At 52.5% G+C, this 21,240-nt stretch overlaps 2 protein-coding genes across 6 annotated transcripts in view; one reads left to right on the top strand and one right to left on the bottom strand.

Annotated features, from left to right (window-relative positions):
- The window catches only part of PTPN14 (protein tyrosine phosphatase non-receptor type 14), a 138,276-nt gene extending 130,680 nt beyond the window's left edge, over positions 1 to 7,596 (top strand). For 4 of the 5 annotated variants that reach the window (XM_084773203.1, XM_084773202.1, XM_084773205.1 and 1 more), the window contains one exon: positions 887 to 7,596. In XM_084773203.1, the coding sequence (XP_084629329.1) occupies positions 887 to 1,015 (129 nt within the window). In that variant the 3' untranslated portion in view covers positions 1,016 to 7,596. The remainder of the gene's footprint in view (positions 1 to 886) is intronic. The other variant, XR_014777457.1, reaches the window with a different exon arrangement.
- An 897-nt stretch (positions 7,597 to 8,493) lies between these two features.
- SMYD2 (SET and MYND domain containing 2) overlaps positions 8,494 to 21,240 on the bottom strand; it is a 41,229-nt gene continuing 28,482 nt past the window's right edge. Inside the window, exons 6-12 of the mRNA XM_084789759.1 lie at positions 19,222 to 19,289; positions 16,538 to 16,640; positions 14,260 to 14,370; positions 12,928 to 13,048; positions 11,449 to 11,623; positions 9,790 to 9,898; positions 8,494 to 8,861 (exon numbers count right to left, since the gene is read on the bottom strand). Coding sequence (XP_084645885.1) covers positions 8,781 to 8,861; positions 9,790 to 9,898; positions 11,449 to 11,623; positions 12,928 to 13,048; positions 14,260 to 14,370; positions 16,538 to 16,640; positions 19,222 to 19,289 — 768 coding nt within the window. The 3' untranslated portion in view covers positions 8,494 to 8,780. The remainder of the gene's footprint in view (positions 8,862 to 9,789; positions 9,899 to 11,448; positions 11,624 to 12,927; positions 13,049 to 14,259; positions 14,371 to 16,537; positions 16,641 to 19,221; positions 19,290 to 21,240) is intronic.

Below are 21,240 nucleotides of genomic sequence, written 5' to 3'. Positions count from 1 at the left end.
ACATGAGACACACATGACACAGATGAGAACACAGGACAGGAACAACATGACACCCCACTGCTGCTGCTTACTGGCTGGCCGGCCTCCATGAAACACAGCAAGCCCCAGTTCAGTAAGACACTCAGTCTCAGTGGAATAAGGCATCCAGTGTCTACCTCTGGGTATACGCACCCATAAACACTGGTGTGCACATGCATGCACCCCCCCCACATGTACACACACAACCGTACACACACACACACACGCGCGCGCGCGCGCACACACACACACACACACACACACACACACACACACACACTACACAAAAGAAATATCTAGGCCAACAAGATGGTTCACTGGGTAAAGGTACGTGACACCAAGCTTCATCATCTGTGTTTGATCCCCGGGACACACACACATAAATGTAATAAATAATAATAATAATAATAATAATAATAATAATAATAATAATAATAATAATAATATTATTATTATTATTATTATTATAGAAATAGCTATCTTGAGGTTGAGGCAAGAGGACCATGATGTGTTTTAGTCAGCCTAGACTACTGAGTGAATTCCCCCAAATTTGTCTCAACTTAACTATAAGGGGAATGGAAGGAGGAACAATGGTATTTGGCATTTCCCACAATGCACTGCTCTGAGAGCCTTGCAGTGTGAGTTCAAACAGCTTTCAGATGCACCCACACACGAAAACACAGACAAGCATAAGTTGAGTACCATCACACCAGCGTCAGGGTTCTCCAACCCTGGCTTAGAGCCCTAAAGCCCTAGAGGGGCAGATGCCTTAGCTCCGCCTCCTTCCTGGTCAGAGGCTCTGAGGCAGGAGGAGACCAGGAGAGGCGTTCTGTCTCAGGCCGTGAGTGCCCTGTCTTTCCTCTTGCAGAAGGTGGAGGTGCCCACGATGCTGCGGTTCCTCAGGGAGCAGAGGATGTTCATGATCCAGACCATCGCGCAGTACAAGTTTGTCTACCAAGTCCTCGTCCAGTTCCTGCAGAACTCCAGGCTCATTTGATCTCCTGGACGCAGCTCTGTCCTGCAGGGGGCGCCACTTCTCGACAACATCTGCCTCCCCAGCTGGAGGTGGATGGCTGGCAGCAGGCAGGAGCCAGAGTTACTTACAAGCATCATGTATTATTTTATATGAGATAATTTATTTTTCCCCCTCTTTGGAATAACTTCTGTGAGTTATTATAATGCATTTTTTTCACAATAATATAGTGCTTCTCATTTGAACCACATGTTGACGGATCTGCAAGTGTGAGCCTCCAGGAAGGAAGGTGGTGGCCCCGTGGGACATTGTCGACACAGAGGCATAAGGGAACACATCTCTAGTGAAGTTGCAGACAGATTGGCAATGCCCCAGTCAAAAGTGGCAAGAGAAGGAATTCACCCTTTACTGGAGTTGAGACAGGCGTGGTCCCTGAAAAGGTCCCTTTACCCGCTGGATTCATGCACCGTCTGCGCACTTGCTTTTCTCTCCTTTACTTCCGCCCTCATCCTCAGCAACCTCTCTCCCTGAGCCTGGCCTGAAAGGTGGGATCAGCTGACAGCACAGTGCCTTCCTTTAAGGATGGTGATGCTGTCTTTGCTGATCACCCTTTGTTCTGGTCCCCAAGTCTGATGCGGTGATGGGACGGGACGCTGGGTATCTGCTGCTTTGTCTTGTATGCGCCAAACACCGTAGTCTGGTGGCCCTGGGCCAGGCCATCTGCACAGCTCAGCCCCGTGCCTGATTGAGAGATGCTAACAGACCAGGGTGGGAATGGAGCTGGGTGGGGCCTGGCTGTGGATTCTTAAGTAAATAACGTTGTGGGTGGATGGCGCCTTAGAGGATGGGGTTTAGGGTACGTTCCATTTGCTACAAACCAACAGATTTCCTGTCTGTTGCTGAGTTGTTGGGCGCGTCCTAAGAAAACTCACATCTGGCTGGCACTTAGTAGTAGGGCCCTGGCCAGGAGGCACACACCTGGGAGGCACACACCTGGGAGGTACACGCCTGTGCTCGGTTCACTGCGTGCTCCTGATTCTAGGCTTTAGCTGAGGAGGGCTGAGTTGATTCCTCTTAGGGTTCCAGTGTTGAGTTATCCTGAGGCAGGGTCCCAGGCTGCTCTCGAGCTTGCTGTGTAGTCAAGAGGATAGCTCCCAACTTCCCTGTCCCCAGGTGCGTGCCACCCCACACAGGCCGTACTCGCCCCTCGAGATGATTGCTGAGACTGTGTCCTCCGCAGAATCACCCACTGCCTGCCTGTGTTTGTGTAGCCCACTCCGTGGTCAGTGATGTTGTTAACCACACTCAATTTGAAGCTCAACTTCCTGCCACTGTCTGCTTTTTCCTGAGTGTAATTTTCTAGGCGTGAGTTCGCGGGACTGACCCTCAGGTCTTCCACGTGTCTTCGCCCCTGTTATACTTTCCTGTTTTCCTGAGCTGAAAAGAGCAACCGAGAGTGTGCGTGCCTTCGTGGCTTCTGACCCACACTCTAGTAGATGCAGATTCCCCATTCGCTTCTCAGGAAGATGAGCCAAGCTGTCCTCCCTCTGGGCCAGGCAGGCGCTGCTGCTGCTGCTGACCCGGCATCTGTGGGTTCAGAATCTGTAGGTGAGGCGGCGCCCCACACTCCCTTCCACAGTACAGAATGGATCACGGGGCATGAGAGTGTGTGAGCCTCGTGGGCCTGTTGTGTGGTGTGTGTATTCTGGCAGGTGGTGGGGGAAGGCTCGCCTACCTTGCCTTGACCATGTTTCCCCTTTCGTCCAACTTACAGTCTCACGTGATGAAGAATGCTGCTATTGGCCTGTTGTCTCTCAGCCTTCATGCATGGGCAGCGAGGAGCCATGCTGCCCTTCGGAACTCCTCCCTCAGGGGCTGTGGCTTACCTTGTGCTGGCAGAACAAGGGACAGGAAAGAGAGGTTGGCTCCCCCACTTCCTAACCAACACATGAGGGGACCCAAAGGGAAACACTGAGGTATCCTGCGCATGCATGTATTCTGTTCTGGATCTTGGCTGTTCTGGCTCTTCAACCCACTCTGGATTCCTGTTCCCTGTGGATCGCTGGTTAAATTATCAGCAGGTATTAGAGTCCCTTCAGTGGCATCTGCATAACAGTTGCCCAGAGATGTTTTCTATCTGGGAAGCTGGCCAAGGAATAAACCTTGAAGCAAAGTGTATTAAATTAGTTATCTAGGTAGGCCTTTTGGAAAGGTTTCCTGATGATGTGTTGGGACCAAAGCGGGAGTTGTCAGGGCCCACGCTGCGGTGAGGGCTTGAAGGGGGAGAGAATTAAAACACGAGCTGATGAGGCGTCTCATCTCAGAGCAGAGCAGCGGACGATCCCCCAGCCGCGGTTCTGAGGTTTTCCCATCTGTACCCCACATCCTGTCTCTCACTCACACTCATTTGCATATGTGTGTGCACACACCTTTGTCCTTGTGCAGGGGTCTCTGCATCCTGGATGTTTAAGATGGTTCTTCTTTCCTGAGATGGCGAGATGTGCCAGTGGGGAAGCTGAGGTGGGTCTGGCTGAGCTGGGGCTGGTCCCAGGGAGCCTGCAAGTCAGCACACACGCTTTCCCCAGTAAGAGGTAGAGAAGAGAAGAGAGGCCTGCCTGTCGCTTTATTGAGGTGAAGCCATGTGGAGCCCTCTGCTCACTTGAGGTGAGCCACAGACACTAGGGAGGCTGAGGGCATCTCCCGTGGGCTGCATCGCATAATGAGCTTTGATTTAATGCGCTTACTTTGAGAGACTTTTCCAGTTTGAGAAGGGCACTTCCCATACTCTTTGGTTAGAAGCCAGATGTTTTCCCCCTGAGTCTTGGGCTATCTCAGCCACCTCCACTGGCCAGGACAGAGGGTCCTTGTAGATTTCAGGACATGGCCCTTATGGGACCCAAGCAAGCCGTATCCTGCCCCATCTCAGCTTTGCTTTCAGCCGCTGCCTCCCTACATTTTCCTGTCTTTTCTAGTTTAGTGTACATTGACCCGTGTTGAGTTTCTGGTAATCTCTGAGTATATACCATTTATTTCTTTCCCAACTCAGTAAAGACGTAGCAACCATGTGTCTTTTCTGCAACCAAGGGCTAGTTGACACAGAACTGGTTCTTGGTGATCCTGCTACCTAGCTGTGGTGGCCTTGTGTCTCGTAGGGCGGGAGGTGCCCCTGAATGCTGACAGGCGTGGCATGGCAGATATGTCCCTGTGGGCTCTTCAGTCACTTTCTTGAAGCACTAGCTTTCCTGATCTGTAACCTCAGGCCAGACACTATTGGTGAGTTGCAGATGTGTCCTCAGGCAACGAGTGCCTTCCCAGTGGCATGGCTGAGGGAGAAGGCGAATTTAGTTAACTGATTCCTGTTTTGAGAAGATGTGCCAATTACTTGAGGTAGCAAGGGCAAGAAACCAAGGACATCGTAGAATAAACTCACGGGACATCACTACCGCTGGCCCTGCTGGTAGTAATGTATTCATTTCTTCTCAGTATTATGAATGACCTATCCACAGAGTGCCAGGTCACTGCCGTTGGCTCATTTTACCAAGGCTACTGCTGCTGCTGCTTCTTGCCGGTGCTCTAGTCAGGGTGCCATCATTTAGTGTGTTCTTGAGTGGCACTCCAGCTCAGCCAGCTTCTAGTGGAGAGATCTGGGTCCTCCATGAGAACGGCATGTTCCCTGGTGACCTACAGCTTGACGAGTGGCAGACTCACTGGCTCTGGAGGGTGGAGGAAGAAGTCACAGTCAGCCATGTAGGGCGATCACAGTCTGAGTAGGGGTAGGATGGCGCCAGCCTTCACATCAGCTTCTAAGTCCTTCAGTTGGCAAATCACCTTTCCGGCTACATCGGCTGCATGTAGTGTCCGCAAGGCTGGGGGAAATCTGGGGGCGTGCTCAGCCACATGCTGCCAACCCGGCCGGTCCTGCTGTCGCTTACTCTAGGGGAGCTGGGACACTGGCCTGCCAGCTTGTCCTGTTTTCAGCCTTCCTTCCCTGCTCTCAGCTTTTGTACTTCCATTACGACCTAAAGGGAAGTGTGTATCTTCATCCGGTGTTTTCAGCCCTTTGTAGCCTCTGCAGCTTCCTACAGTGGTCACCTTTCTCCGACTCTGTCAAGGTCGTTAGCCTGATCATGATGGGGCGTTGGGGACCTGGCATCCTTCAGACTCATAGATGGACAATGTATTGCTACTTGGCAGTCAGTTCTTGCTGTTCAGAGCTGCACTCAGCCTCCCCACTTTAGAGATAAACTAAAGGACATGTGGCTGCCAGGCAGAAGGGCAGGAGCAAATGCCAGCCTAAATATGGTGAACTGTTGCACAGAAGGCAGCTCTCTCGCGATAATCTTGCCAGCAGAACCGTCATTTGTTAATGCCCTGAGCTTGTCCAAAGACGTGGTGGGGGAGAGGTCAGGTCACTGCAGAATTTCTTACCCAAGCTTCACATAGTTTTTTGAACCGTGCAGTGATGTCAGAGCTGGAGACTGTGATGCAATACCTCAAGGAAGACCATGGTCCAGTGTTTAGATCCACTTCTCCTGGGCTTCTTGTCACGTGACGTGTTCTCTGCCTGGACGGTGGCTCTGGGGACTGCTTGCCTGACACTGCATGCTGCTTGTGAGCAGAGCATTCTGCCCTTGCATGCTACTTCCAGGGTTAACATTCGCAATTCCTCTTGCTTATGAGCCCCTGCGCAAAAAGTACGAACACGGAGTTGTGAGTGTTCTTGTTGTAGAGGATGACGCGGCACCCTTTGTGATGTCATTGCCTGCATTTCTGGGACACTTTGTCTACCCAGAACGCCGCCTGCTTTCCTTGCTTGCTCACTTGCTTTCCACGTCACCTCTCTGAAGCTCACTTTTTAATCTGCCTGTCCACAAAGCCCCTATAAAAGTTAAATCTGGCAAAGGTCTTATACCTCTCTAAAATGTCCACATAGATAAATCTTAATTTAACAAAAATATGGCTCCATGGCTTTAAGAAATGGGATCTGGGGAATGAGTGACCAAAACAAAAGTGGTAGAAGATGCCTCACAGCCAGGCCCTCCTCTGTCCTAACCCCCCTCCAGCACTCCCCCCACCCCCCCTCCACACCTGCCCCCCACCCTCTGGCAGGGACTGATGGCAACTTAGAAATAACTATGGCAACAGGCTTGTTTATTTTGAGGCGCCCTTACTGCTGGTTTCAACCTAGCCCGTTGTGGGACTGTTTGCTTCATTGGTTTCCCGGCTGACTTGCCTGGCGGGGCAGGTGCACCTCAGGGTTTCCCCAGAGTCCCCATCAGGGCTGAATCATGATACGCTATCTTCCCAACCCCTCTGCCTTGCTCAAGTTTTCTTCCCCAATCTCTTCTGTCAGGGACACACATTGTCTCGGGTGGGAGGCTGGGAGGGAGGAGCTGAGTGTTTTGGAATGGGTTTTTTCCGCGTCCTGGGGTGGGGCCTCTTGCTAAAGCCTCAGGAATGCTGCTTGAGTTTAGCCAGGTGGCTCAGGGCAGGCACCCAGTGTTCTTGGTATGTCTCTGGGCCCCCCTGCCTCCCTCAGCGAAGTGTCAGGGAATAAATGCCTTCAGCATTGAACTGAAACTGTCCTTCAGAGCCTTTTTATTTATACTCAAAGGCTGTAAAATTTTATTGCAACTTCCTTTGAAGTTCCCTGCCACTATACTGGGAGTCCTAAAATTCTTTAACCATATCCTTTCAGACACAAGCTCATTCTTCACTAGAGATGTTTTCCAGTGTGTGCCCTCCATCCTTCAGTGGTCAGCTGACATGGCTGAGGGTACCCTGGGAGGGGAGGGCTTACACGCGCAGATGACTATTAAAAGTGTAACCTTTTGTGACTTGTTACATAAATAGCTACTTTGTTTCCCCAGTGTCCTCCTTCATTCAGCATTCTGACGGTTCCTTTTTTTTTTTTTTTTTTTTTGGTGAGATATTGTGAATTTTGGTTTCCTTCAAAATAACTGACATCTAGTAGCTTTTATTTTGAAATGATGTACAGACACCCCCACCCTCAGCTTAGAACCAGCTTTCTCTAAGGTTCCTGGGTCAGCCTACACACAGTAGCCTACAGACCTCCACCATGGCTGGAACCCAGCGCTGTGTCAGACATGGCTGGCCTTCCTGGGCTGGCCTGGACTTAAACTAGCACCCACGATATTGTAAGCATTCCAGGTTGGGACTCAGTACCCCATCGATGACAGCCACTTGTTCCTCAGCAGAGATGGTTGTCAAACTTTTCTACCAACTGCAGCTGAGGGCTGTGGGGGCGGGGGGGGGGGGAGGACAGGAAAGACAAGAGGACATTCCTTCCTAAGTTACCGATGATCACGTTGACTGTACTCTGGCACAGACTCTCCCATCACGTGGATAATATTAAACGCCTTAAATAAAGCTATGCATGCTGTTCCATGAGCTGTTGTGTATCAGTAATAAGCTTCTGCTTGTCAGCCTCTTACACAGTTCTGAGGTGTAGGTGGCTGACTTTTGACAGTATTTTTTGCACTGTTTCCTGTTTTTTACAAAGTCTTATTTAGATATTGGTCCTAAAGGCTGTTGTCTCTGTCCTTGTCGTTGCTGTAAAATGTTTCCCTATGTGCCTTTACAAATGTGAGATCTTTATTCTAACCATTTTTTTGTAAAAGACATCTATTGATTTCTATATGCAATAAACCTTTTGTTTTGTTTTCAGAGAAAACTTCTTTTCATAACACATCAGCACTAGTTGAATACAGTGGCTTCCCCTTACTTGGCATGTTTGTACATGGTGTATGTGCATGCTTGTGCAGGTGCACATGTGTGTGAATGTGTATTCACATGTGTGTACATGCCTGTGAGACCGGAGGCCAACCCTGAGTATCATTCCTCAGGAGCCATTTCCCTTGGACAGATCTCTCACTGGCCAGCAGGCCTGGGGCCCTTTCTCCATTTAAAGATGATCTCCCTTTGTTGGCTCTGCACACTAAGTCCAGCGGTTTCCCTGCCCGGACTCCCTTTGTACAGGTTGTAAGCCCTCAAGTCCGGAAAGGTCCCTCTCTGTGGGGTAGAGACCCATCCCTGCCCTCTGGCGCTGTGGGCTCCTCAGCTTAGGGAGGGTTAACAGCTCCTGCTGCTGTCTGAGCTGCCAGGCAAGAAGGAGCTGGGTTTCTGCTCGCGTGGGCGCTGCTGACACCAGTGTCTGCTCACAACACATGGCTGGGAAGGAGCTTTCTTTGCTTCTCAAGCTTGCCCTGGAGTCTTTCCAGAACAGGAGAGAGCTACACAGGGAGTGGTGCTGGGATGGAGAGCGGAAGCCACAGGAAGACAAGCACGGCTGAGCATCTTCAGCGGCACCGGAGGGAGGCCTGAGCAGCAAGCCCTCCTGCCAGGGCGGGCACCAGCTGGCTTCTCCTCGCACCTTCCCTCCTGCCTGCTTGCTTCCTCCAGAGTCCCTGTTCTGTGAAAGTAACTGCACACCAAAGATGATGACTAACTCCACATACACGCAGATGTGAGAAAACAAACGCTTCAAGGACCAGCTCTTTTATTCTTTCCTCAATCAACATTATGCAGAGCATTCCGACAGGAACAGAAGAAAAACAATTGCATTTTAAAAGCTCAATCTGCCCAAAATGCATATTGCATGGAATCATGCCACGGCCCTTAGAAAAAGGAAAGTGCTGGAAATGAGTTTTAAGAGCTGAACATGACCTGAAAACACAGCGTGGCAAGGCTTTGCAGAAGAGGCTGGGGTGCCCGAGAGGTTGGAAATATTCAAGTCCTGTGGCATTTCTGGAGGAAAGCTGGGATGCAGTCAGTGGCTCGCCATTTCCTGCTTGATCTCGGAGATGTACGGATGATCCTTGCCGTGGGCTACCTCCATGATGGCTATGGCCTAGGAGAGGGAAGGACGTGGGACAGATGAGCCGGCCCAGCAGGAGTCCACTGCCTGTCAGGGCTTCAGGACGCAGCCTGCAAACCACCTCCCAGCACGCTTGTCCCACTAGTCACTGAGGCACAGGACATCGACAGAATGTCACAGTTCATCTTAACCAGACCCTGACTCTTCTCTCTGGGATGTGGGTGTTAACCCCATTTTCCCAGATACTCCACAGATGCTTTGGGAAAGCCAGAGGACTGGGCTAGCCTGCGGCTGCAGTATTTATACAAAGCCTCTCAAAATGGATCGACAGACCAACTCTGAAAGTCATGTGCTGTCAACAACTGTGTAAAACACAAGGCGATTCCACATCTCAGGAAAGCGAGTCAGCTCCCTTGAGGACCTCTCAACATTGATAGCAGGGTTGGGTGACCTGAATCCTGGCGCCATATCCATGTAAGAAAGCTGGGCATGACACATGCTTGTAATGCCGGCACTGGTGCTGACAGGAAGAACCTTGGAGCTCAATGGCACGCGCGCACACGCACATGTGAGGTTAAAGCTTCCAGCTTCAAGGGTCCTCCTTAAAGGGCCACCATGCACCTTAGACTCCTCAGGTAACCCACTTGAGCCTTCCCCATCAAGAAAGCCTATCTCATTATAGGAAGAGGAGATCGTGGCTAAATTTGTTTTAGAATTTTCCCAGGCAACATCCAAACCCTTGATTACAGACCAGGTATGGATTCTCAGTCCTAAGAGGCAGGCAAGCAGAGAATACTTCTCCGGGCGCAGCCCCCTTGCTGTGTGTACTCCTATCCCAATGGGCCTGGATTTGACCAAGTGCACGCTCAGCATCACATAGCACCCCCATCTACTGAAAGCACCTCAGAATGCCATGGCTGGGGGTAGTCTAGAGCTAGTCAGCCTCAGGCCCCATACGCACCTTTCTCAGCGCTCTCTCCCCGGCGGCTTTGTTCTCCAGGCCTATGTACAGCCTTCCCAGCTTGAGCCACATGGAGGCCACATTGAGGGAGTACACGGGGTAGTGCTTACTAAAGAGGAAGAGACAACAGGTCACATCAGAGGCTGTCCAGCTCTCCACAGCAGCCAAGGTTCCCCCTGGAGTCCACCAGGTCCTGGATGGAGTGGGGTGGGGGTGGGGGTGGGGTCTGGTAACACCACAGGGACACGGTCAGTGCTTTGCCGTTTGTGTCTGAGTGAACCTACACCAGAACTGTTGGGGGAAATCTTACCGTGAAGTGCGTATAAACACAACTTCAGCCCCAGCCCAGAGTTTCCCATCTCGGCTGTACTCAGACCAAGGCACTGGGGAAATGTCAAAGCAAACGCTGCTTTCATGCCAATGGCCAGCAGGCTTCTTACCTCCCTCTAGACAGAGGGTACACACGCGCACATGCTCACACACGTGCACACTCACATAGTATCTGAAGAACCAACTGAACCCTGAGCCCTCGGAAGCCACACCACCTTGCCTCTGACTGATTAATCCCCCTAGCCCCTCCGCCCAGTAGAGGACCATGCATCAGGCTTTCTGTCTGGTTTGAACTCAGGCTTGCCTGATGGAGCCTGCTTAAGAAAGGGCCATTTCCTTGGGAACAGAGCCCAGGATACAGCTTGTGGGAGAGCGAGCCTGTGGAAATGTGCGAGAACTTTCTGCAGGCCAGTGTGTGCTCTTCTGTCTATGCTCAGTCTATCGAATTCCCAGGCAGAAGGACCCATGCTGCCTTGGGTTGTGCAGCGCCAGAGCTCCCCCTGCCCCCACAAAGGTGAGGATGGGGTCAGTGGCCTGGGATACCATCTGCTGTGTCCCTCTCTCAGAGGAAGGCTTAAGACCAGAGAACTTCCTCATTCCTCCAGGAGCACAGGGGAAAGGTCGGAGGTCTCCAGTTTTAGCTCATTCCGGGAGGTTTGGAGAGCTGGCTTCCTCTTTGGCTCCCCCTGCCGGCGATCCTGGGCACTGCAGGTAAGTGGATGGCTTCTCAGCCTCACCGGATTACCAAAGGCGTATTCTGGTGGAGTGGATTTACCAGTCTAATAATGCTTACATTGACTCCACAGCTTACCCCCCAGGATACCTACTGTACAGGCCTCGGGGAGCTCTGCAGTGATGGGGCCTCAGCCACGGCTGGCTGGCCAGCGGCACGGGACAATGCTACGGCTTCCTGCCTCCCTCAGTAACGCCTGGTAGCCCTCTAGGACGAGTCTTTTCTCTGGCTTGGTCATTATTACTACACATTGGAATCTCGATAACCACAGCCAGACCCCTGGTCCTAGAGGTCAGTGTGAGGCGACTGGGGCCACGGTGTGAGGAGGCAGCAGCGGGGGAGCAGGCTCCTGACCTCCACTCAGCAAGTCACCAACGCCATTTAACGTAAATGAGGCAGGGGACACACATGTAAACTACTGGCTTTCTAGCCCTGGCCTGAATGAACTTCTGTGGGTAGCCTGCGCTACTCTGCCCTGAGGGAGCTCTCCGGAGGGTGCCGGAGGCTAGCCCAGTGGGGGCAGAGCCTTAGGCCCTCGACCTACGCGCGCAGCACGGCCACTCCCCCCTCCCCCCCCCCCCCCCCCCGGTGCTCACCTGTAGGGCTGGATGATCTTCTGGCCGTACTTCAGGGCCCCCTCCCAGTCCTGCATGTACAAGCAGACACCCATGGCCTGGTACATCATGTGCAGCATGTACACGTTGCTGTCCTCGAACACGGAGCTCATCTTCTCCTGGCTAAGCTCGCAGATCTCCAGCAGCTCGCTAGGGGGTGCTGAGGAGTCAAGGAAAAGGCAGCATCCCGAGGTGGGGGAGCAGAGCGGGTAGGGCCCTTTCTTCCGGGTCCACTCACCCCTCACCTCAGGGGAAAGTACAGAAGGGAGAATAGAAGTAAAGAGAATTACAATTCCCTTGAAGAAACACAACTAAGAAAACCTGAAGACCTTGCTTGCTATGCGAACGCCAGCCTCCGCAGAGCCTGACTGAGGATGGGGCCCTTCATCTTCATCAAGCTCAAATTCTCACCTATCTCACCGGGAGCATGCTAGGAGGATGTAGCCTCAGAGAAACGTTCTCCACGCACTGAAAGCTGAGAGCTAGCCCAGCCCAGTGTCTCAAAAGGAAACTGCAGGAGCTCATGGCCTGGTGCTACAGGCCACCACCCCACTGTTGCTGTCCATCCAGGGAGGCCGGCTGAGGAGGAAGGTCAGCTTCAGAGCCTGCCTGGGCTGTGGAAGCTGTTCATTGTCAGCCTGGACCGCACCATGAAAACATGACTCAAAATAAAACTAGAAGACCACAGGCAACACTTGAGTTGCTGCCCAGCCCAGCATCTTCCAGCACGGTGCTCAACAAACCACTTGGGGGAAAAACACAAAAGGGCCGGGGATACAGCTCAGTGGCAGAGCAGCTTCAGGGCATAGGCAGGGCCAGGCTCAATTCCTACTACTGAGGGGAGGAGGAAATAAGGAAGGAGGGAGGGAGCAGCAGGACAGAAGGAAGGAGGGAAGGAGGGAGGGAGGGAGGGAGGGAGGGAGCAGCAAGAGGAAAAGAAAGGCTTCACATTCTGTCCTCTGGGATGAAAATTCCAGCTCTTTTCAAAACCTAAGAACACTGCAGTACTGTGTGAGAACATGGATTCTGCTGACCAAACCTAGACCTGCCACCACCAAGTGCCCCTGGGAGGTCACCCTGGTGTCTATGAAGCTCTTACCTCATCTGCTAGACGGCAACAGCCACTAGTCAGTGTCCTTGTGAACGGAGCTGAGGTGAGCAAGGCTCTTGGCACTGCGACTATCTGTACTAAAACATCCATAGGCATCGCTCCTCCAGGAGGTGGCTTTGCCCCACGTGGCACTCCTGACACTGTAGTCTAGTGAGGACAGTACCTGGGCCACTGGCAAGGCTGGCACTGTGCTGTGGGTCCCTCTGTCTTCCCACATGCATTCCCAGGACACTTCCTCCATGCTCAAAGCCTCACGCCTAGCCTACCCTCCTTTCCGCTCCCAGCCCCCCGGTCCCCCTGCCAGGGAGAGATGGAAGTGTGTGCCCAGACAGGACACACAGAAAGGCTATATTTGTAGTGCTTGGCTCTTCGGAATTCCTCTATGACGTTCCGTGCGTATCTGACCATGTCTCGAACGGCTTCTGCCTGTGGCGGGCTGCTGAGCTTCCGGATTTCCACCTTGGCCTTGTCCTGAGGGGTGAGGGGGACAGTGTGAGACGTCCCCTCCAGGGGACAAATCATACCTGTGATCTCACACAGAAGCAGAGGTTCGGGTTCTGGGCCTAAAAGAAAGCCCACACTCTGTCCTCTTTTTACCAAAACATAAAGGTGAACTTGATGGCCAGTCTTCCCTAGGCAAAATCCCAAGTGTGTTTTCTGTGGGCCAGTTCTGCGTTTGCCCATCTGTGACTCAGGACAGACCAGTGGCCAGGGCCTGAGAAACCGTAATGTGGGTCATGCAGCACCTGGTGACGAGTTCACAAAGCCTGAACCCGACTCCCAGATGCCTTTCCTCTCCCACCTCCTTGGGAAACTGTGTGTGTGTGTGTCTGTGTGTGTCTGTGTGTGTCTGTGTGGGTACCATGTGGAGGCTAAAGGTCAACTCAAGTATCATCCACCTTGCTTTTGTGTCTATGTGGAGAGGGGAGGGGCATGCCTGGGCACAAGAGGGACAGAGGAGGGTATCACGTGCCCTGTTCTCTCACTCCTTTCAGATCGGGTCGTCCACTGAACCTAAAGCTAGGCTGGTAACCAGCAAGGCCCAATAATCTTCCCTCTACACCACCTACCCATACGCCCCCAGCACTGGGCTGACAGGCATACATAGTAACACATGCCCTTTTATATGGGAACTCAGGTCCTCATGTTCACCCCTAAACAACTGCCCCGCCCCCACCTTGCTTTTGGGGGGGTGTCTCTGTCTCTCTCCCTCCCTTTCTCTCTCCCAATTCCTCCCTCCCTCCTTCCCTCCCCCCCCCCCCCCCCCCGAGCTCATTGACCAGGCTAGGCTGGGCTCCAGTGATCCACCTGTCTCTGCCCCCACCTCCGCCTGGCCCAGTGCTGGGACTGAGGTTTTTCATTCCTCTCATCTGTGTTGTTGGGACTGAATTCACGTTCTTGAGGAAGTAGCACTTAGCTGAGGCCCTCCTCACAGCCCAGGCAGACTTTCTAAGAATCAGAAATCTGGCAGAGCCTTCTCCCGCCTGCACAGCGCACTGCGGATGTCTCATGTCTCGCCGGCTCAGCAGCGGCTGAGAGGAGCCTCGTCTACCTGGATTCCCTCCGCCTGTCTTGCCACAGGGGTTGAGAGGGTCCAAGTGCACACCGTGTAGGGAGATAGTCGGGGGAAGCGGGGCTTGTCCCGCGGCAGGGGCTGTCCTCTGCCCCATCAGTGAACTGACCTTGTCCTTGGTCGTGCACTCCTGGCACTCACAGGTAAAGAAATAGGAGTCTCTCAGCCGGTCATTCCTGTCTTCTGTGGGGTACAGCAGGTCAATGTAGCTGGTGAACACCTAGGGTGGGGCAGACCAGAGGTCTCCGACAGGGAACGCAATTCCTACCACTGTCGTGGCTCTGCGACCCTCTGACATGGAGAGGCAGGGCAAGCAGGGCCACCACCGATGGTCGCACTGCTTACCTCAGCACCAGATCGCTTTGGCTGAGAAGCTGTGGAACTGTGTCCATCTCCCTGCGGTGCCCCGGAAGGACTACTCGCTCAGCCCCTACACTGGCAACTAAGAGGAAGAAGGACCTTCACCTCCCTCCACTAAAGATCAGGCCAAGGCTGTGCATGTGCAGGGAGAACAAGACAGCAAACACCCTGGTCTGACCACCTTTTCTCCTGACATCACACAACAGAGCAAGAGCTGGGGGTTGGGGGGCAGCTCTGAGCGACCCCAGAGGCAGTGTGGCACACATAATAACCTCACTCGGGAGCAGCTGTGACCCTGCTGGCCGGGGAACAGGGAAGAGCTCACTTGGGGTTCCTTCATTCTCCTGGCCTTGCCTTTTACAGAATAGTCTGGAACTAAGGCCCGATCCTTCAGCCCTTCTGGGCGTGCCCAATATTCTGCCACTGCCACATGATGTCCTGTATACAGCTCATGCTGGAGAGGTTTTGAGCATCACAAAGACTTCAGACTTTGTGTCAGAGGGCCCAGATCCACCTTTTGCCACTTGTGGCCTGCCAGGTGGCACCCATCACCTAAACACAGGGATAGATGCCTGCTCCCCACACGATCCAGGCATTGCCTGAAGGTCATTGTCCTGGCAGGGTCCCTGGGCCGGCCAGGCGTAAGGGGCAACAGCACAGGGCTGGGTGCTGTGGTAGCCAGTGGCTCCCTGATTCGCAAAGCAAGGCTGGGGCATATGTCGGTTCTATGTAAGATCTAGAACCTGGAGAAATTGGCTCCTTTCTCTGTGAGGGCAAATAGCCGTGGAAGTACCAACTTCCCTAGACAGCAAAGAGAAATACCAGCCCGCCCTTGCCTGCAAAGCAGGTGTGACAAGGGCCAGGCCTTGATGTGACAGGCAGACAATGCAACCAACAGAAGCCTCCAGAAGATGGCGACAAAGGCCACTCCAGTTGCACCGTTCAGGGCTCAAATAGCCTATCTAGGAAGACAGGCCACTTGCCTCTGCAGCTAATCTACAGAAGCCAGGCTGGGCATTTCATTCTCCACAAACCAGTCAGGACCCTCACATCCTGGCTCCAGACTGGATGCCCACCTCATGCTGGATTTAGCAAACAGGGGGGAAGGAGGCTTGAGTGTCGGCTGTGAACTGCTAAAACCTTCCAGAGAAATCAAAGCGTTCGCATCACTTAGCACTGATAGTTCGACTGACATTTTAAAGTATTGAGACATGTCCTTCAAAACAGCATTAGGATTCAACCCAAACTGAGCTTAGAAAGGTCAGAGACAGCAACAGAGAGCGAAGCGGCTCGGGGAACAGGCGATGAAGCGTGTGGCTCTGTCTACCGCCTACATCACGGAAGGCAGCGGATGGAGCTTCCGTCCCCACTGTACCTGTCTTTCCCTGATCTGGGCCCGCACCTGGCCACCCAGAGTACCACTTCTAAGGAGGGAACCGTGAAGACACGCCACCTGGAATGGTGTCTCTGCTGGGCTGTTTGTCCAGGTAACGTAAAACTAACAATAACTGTTGACCAGACAGTACTGTACCCACAAGATGAGAGCCTTCCTTCCTTTTGCGGGGCATTCTCTCACCCCAACAGACAGCAGTGTTTTAGAGCTTAGCGGGGTAACGGGACAGGAACAAACTCACCAGCCAACTGTCTAACAACAAGGATACACAGACTGTAAATCTTGCATACGAACTGAACTGAAGGGGGCCGGAGAGACGGCTCAGGAGTTAGGAGCATTTGCTCTTGCAGAGGACCCAGGTTAGATTCCCAGCACCCACATGGAGCTGTAACCCCAGATCTAGGAGACCCAGCAGGTGTGCGCACATGCATGCAGGCAAAGCATTCAGACACACAAAGTAAAATAATGAATTAAAAAAATAAAAAGATTTGACTCAAATTTACTTCTTGTTTCTGTCAGGCTCAAAGAAATGGCAAGCACCCGTGTTTTCAGCAAAAGCCCAGGGGCCACCACGGTGGTAGCATGGTGCTCCAGCTGCGATGCCTGTGCCGGGCCACCATGGCTGTACTCTCACCTCGTCTCCTGGGTGGATTTCCTGTACAGCCCTGACTTCTGCCAGGGTCCCTTTGTAGGTCACAATGACATTGGGGCAACAGCTGTGATTCATCAGTGCAACACTGTCAATCAAAAGGAAAATTTCAGTTGTCTGAACGCTGCAGGCTGACTGCTGACTGCTTACCTGTGTGATGAACTAGAGGAACCGGGTCTAATAGGATGGTTAGAAGGGTACAGATAGCCCGCTCAGACTGCTCTCAGGGATGGTCGCTGCGCACTTAGAACAATACTTAGGCTTTTTGTCTTGTTGTGTTTGTTTAAGAAACGGTCTCCAGTAGCCCAGGCTGATCAAGAATTCACTATAAATTTACTTCAAGACCTTGAGGGTTTGAGCCCCCTAAGAGTCACCACACCCAGTTTATGCAGTTTTGGGGCCCAAACCCAGAGCTTCGTGCATGCTCTGCTTGCACTCTACCACTGAGCCACATCCTCAGCCCCAATGTCTAATGTGTCACTCTTCCACCATACTCAAATACGAAATGCTCACGTGAAATATGGTCTTGAACTATAAATAGAAACCACAACTATGCTGGACGTCCCTTCTGGACAGAGGCACAGACTCAAATGGCAATGCCGACAGCTGGCTGTCCCATGGACGCGCAGGTACAAGAAAAAGGGTCTTGTCTTTTTGTCTAAGTGGATCATTTCTCAAATGTCCCCTTCAGATGCTGAGAATGCCAGCTGCTTGAGGAGGGAGGGATGTGACCCCCCTCCCTCCCCTCCCTCCCCAGGGCCCCAGAGCGGCACCTCAATCTCCAAATCTGGGAAATTGGGACATGGCCGCTCCTGCTGCTCACTGTCTGCTTTTTAGGGGCAGTGACAGGAGAGAGGCTCGCCTAGGTGAGGTGCTTTGAGCTTTCTGATTATATCAAGGTCAAAGTTCTGAGAACAGAAATTTCTAAACTACAGGGGAAAGTGCTTGATCTCATGAATGCTGCCTTTGAAATCACACACTGATGTGGTTTCAGCCCCAAAGGATTTTTTCCCCAATTAAAAATGCCCAGAAACTGGGGCTTATGCTCTTGTGGGCACACCTGTCCATGTGTGTCGCTAAGGGAGGGCCAGCACTGCCCGACCCGTGAGAGACCAGGATTCAAAAACAGAAAGGGTGGAATCAGGACTACTGAAGGTGCCCTGCCCCAGAGTGTCATGTCCCAGAGGGAAGTGACCCTCCCCTCCCTGCTGCCAGAGGTCTGAGCAGAACGGGAGACTAGCTTTATAGCTGGACAAACAGGTAGCCAGCCGGCCCTGTTCTTGGGGAAGTGCATCTCCACCCCATGCTACAGCCTACTTAGATTCCTACAAGGGATACACAGGGCCTCAGGCCCCGGGACGCCTGCTAAGCGCCCAAAGGTGCACACTAAAAGCAAAGCAGATCAGGCTTCTAGAACCATCTTGGAGAAGTGTTAGGCCATCTCTCTCTCTGGACAGACTGTTGAGGTGGGGGCAGGGAGGACGCTAACACAGCCAGCCAGCCAAGCAACTCAGGATGATCAGGGCTGTCACTTCTGGCTGCCCTGAGAGATGGTGAGGTCTCAGATTCAGACACCCTCAGACGTCACACACAGAGGCCACAGTGCAGAGTTTGGCTCGGTTCGGGGGCTGCCCAGGCTGTCTTCACACAGCCCCACACCTGTTCTTTTCTCAACTACAAAAGTCTAAGAGACTCTCCAGCAAGAAGCACTCCGGTCCTCGCCTTGCTTCTGCCCGCAGCTGACCTCACCGTGGCCTCGGAGCCAACACCAGCACCTTGTCCTTCTCTGGTGAAAGCTGCAGGGACCAGGGTTGGCTCACTCAGGTCTCTTTCTTCTGACAACCCCACCTCTTCCTGCCACCATGCCTGCAGCCCAGCAGCAGGAGGGGACTGGTCTGACCCTCCACCCCTCCCGTGCCTGCAGCCCAGCAGCAGGAGGGACTGGTTCATGGACACAGCAGGTAAGGACCAAAAAGGCATCCTCAGAGGACTTCAACAGAACCCAAATGCCCACCCCCAACATCACAGAATGACAGTGTGGATTCAAGGTGCAGAAAGGCCTCCCTGGCTTCCCCTGTGAAGTAAGGACCAGTCCTTCCCGAATTCCCATTAACAACAGAGCCATAAAGACCTGCACATTAGCCAGCTAGCCCATGAATTTTCCAAATATTCTTGAAGTCATCGAGGAAAAATATGCGTTATGCTTTGACATTTGTGTCTGGTTTTCTATCTTAGCTTAGCAGCCCTCCAAACAATGCCGCCTTCCACTGCCATTTTCCAAAAAGGGCAGAGGAGTAAGAGTTCGTAAATCCCCTACCCAAACCATGGCTAATTCTTGCATGTGCAATTAGTGTCTTGCTTTGAGTATAAGAAACAAGATCTCTGAAGCCACAGGCCTGCAGAGAGCGTGCTTCCCAGGCAAGCCACAGGCTGCTCCTCAGCGCACTGATAATTCTGGGCCTGGCGGGATGTCACCGCCACCACTCTGCTAACTGCCACCTCCGGATCCTTAAGTGTAGGGGAAATATTTTGAAATCTGGCAGATTAAAAAGCTGTCTTAATTCACTTGGAGTTTCATGTCTGCCACACGCAGTCAGGTGGGTTATGTAAAAATCAAATTAGTGTTAAGTAAGTACAAAGGGAGAGAAACGAAGTCAGACTCAACCTACTCAGGAAATATTGCCGATCCCAAGTGAGAGAGCTCTTCATCTTCAATGGTGAAGCCATTACAGTTCACCTGCAGCGAAACGGGGGGGGGGGGGGGGGAGGAGAGAAAGAGAGAAGCCTTCAGTGACAGCTCCCCACCCCCTCTGCCCTTCATTTCTTCAGCTCAGCCCTCACCAAATTATCAAAGCTATCTGGCTTGGTGATGGTGAAGCTGTCCTTGTGGCCACAGCACCCTCTGTCCAAACAAAATGTATTCATCAGCTCTGAGTGTGTCAGCAAACGGAAGTGGACGTAATGGTGTCAAAGCTCTTCTCCACGTGTGCTAACCCTCAGAGCAGCAGAGTGGTGTGGGAACACTGAGGCCCTGTGATGCGGCTTATTGACTGAAGTCTTGTCCATAGGCATCGGAGTCAGGCTCTCTCAGGCGAGTAGCTCCAATGAGACCAGCCCACACAAGAGAGGGGGGGCGGTGCGGGGGGGGGGGGATGAGATCCTATCCCTATCATGTGACCTCATAACCCAATGTTTACCTCAGAATGCGATGGGGGTGAATTGGAAAGCTTTGCTCATCTATAGAGTTGTGGTCCCGTCCTCTGAAAGGTACAGGAACCCCAGGCAACAAGACTGTGTCTTTTGTATTTCAGCCAAATCAATCCCTGGTCCTTTCTCATCCTTTCTCATCTTTGAGAAGACTCCTGAGGATCCTGAGGGTGTAAGGTTTTCACATATGTAATAGATGTGATGTGCAGGACTCTTTATGCAGAAGGAGAATCTAGGCAGCCCTTAGTCTGCTGGGAGAGAACTCCAGGGGTGTTCTTTGTAAGTACTGAGAATCCCAGTACTGCAAGACTCAGTGTCTTCTCTTTCTAGAAGATGATAGCAGAACAAGAGTCACCGTCATGAAGCCTGTCAGCGGTGAGGGCTAAGATGGCTGGGACTCCTCAGACTGTGAGATGTGTGCGGACTGCCTTCCTCCCACACCAGGAGACACTGCCATATCTCAGAAGCTTTTCTCCAGTGGGCACGGCCTCCAGCCAGAGGCACCATGCTGGTGCCACAGATCCACCACCTCAGAAACCCACAGTACCTTGCTACTGTGAATGTAGCAGCCTACCTTATAACTATGGAAACCAGGACTCTCAGGGCCCCATAGTTGGGTGACTGGCTCAAGGTCATGTGACGACACATGAGTGGCAGACTTCAGATGGGACATTCTGACAAAGCGTGGCTTCTGCACACCAGACTAAACTTGCTTCTTCTTGTAAGTTCTCTATGCACAAGCTGGGGTGGGTGGAGGTGTGGGTTCAAGGACACCCTGGAGCATCAGCCTCACCTTCCACATCATGTGAGACAGGGTCTCTTACTTGCTGGCTTGCAAGCTTGTGGGGCTCTCCCCTACCTCTCACGTTGCCTTAGGCCACTGCTGGGGTGATTGGTACTCATAGCTGCATCTAGTTCTATGGGGCTCCTGGGGATCTGGACTTGAGTCCTCACGCTTGTGTGGCAATCGGCCCAGCCTCGCCATTCCTCATGGTAAGTTACGGCCATTGGCTGCTACTGTGGTGACTTCACATAAAACTGAAGCGATTGGCAGAGCTTGTGAATCTTGGTGCATACCTTGGCAGAGGCTCTAATTTTACTTGCAGTGCTGGGGGCAAGAAGGAAGAAGATGAAAGAAGAAGAAGAAGAAGGGGAGGGAGAGGGAGGGAGAGGAGGAGGGGAAAAGGAGGAGGAGCAGGCGGGCACTGCAGGCTCATACATCAATCCCACAGAGCTGGGCATCCCGGAGAGGAAGGCTTCGCACACTGTCTTTTCATGCTAACTCCAGGCATCCTGACCAAGGGGATCACTGGCGCTTTAACCAATTGCTGCCGACCCACATTACGTACGATTGACTGGAATTTTCTTTCATTCAGCAAAATTTCTTAGAGCATGAACTCCTGGGTACTGCTCCTGGGTACTGCTGCCTAGGGGCTGAGGAAGGGCTTTCTCCTAATGGACACATGTCTCGGTGTGGTACC

Source organism: Acomys minous (assembly GCF_964271855.1).
Source record: "Acomys minous genome assembly, chromosome: 1".
In the NCBI taxonomy this organism is placed as follows: Eukaryota; Metazoa; Chordata; class Mammalia; order Rodentia; family Muridae; genus Acomys; species Acomys minous.
Note: the sequence above shows the minus strand (reverse complement) of the source record. Positions and strands in the feature narration are given on the sequence as shown.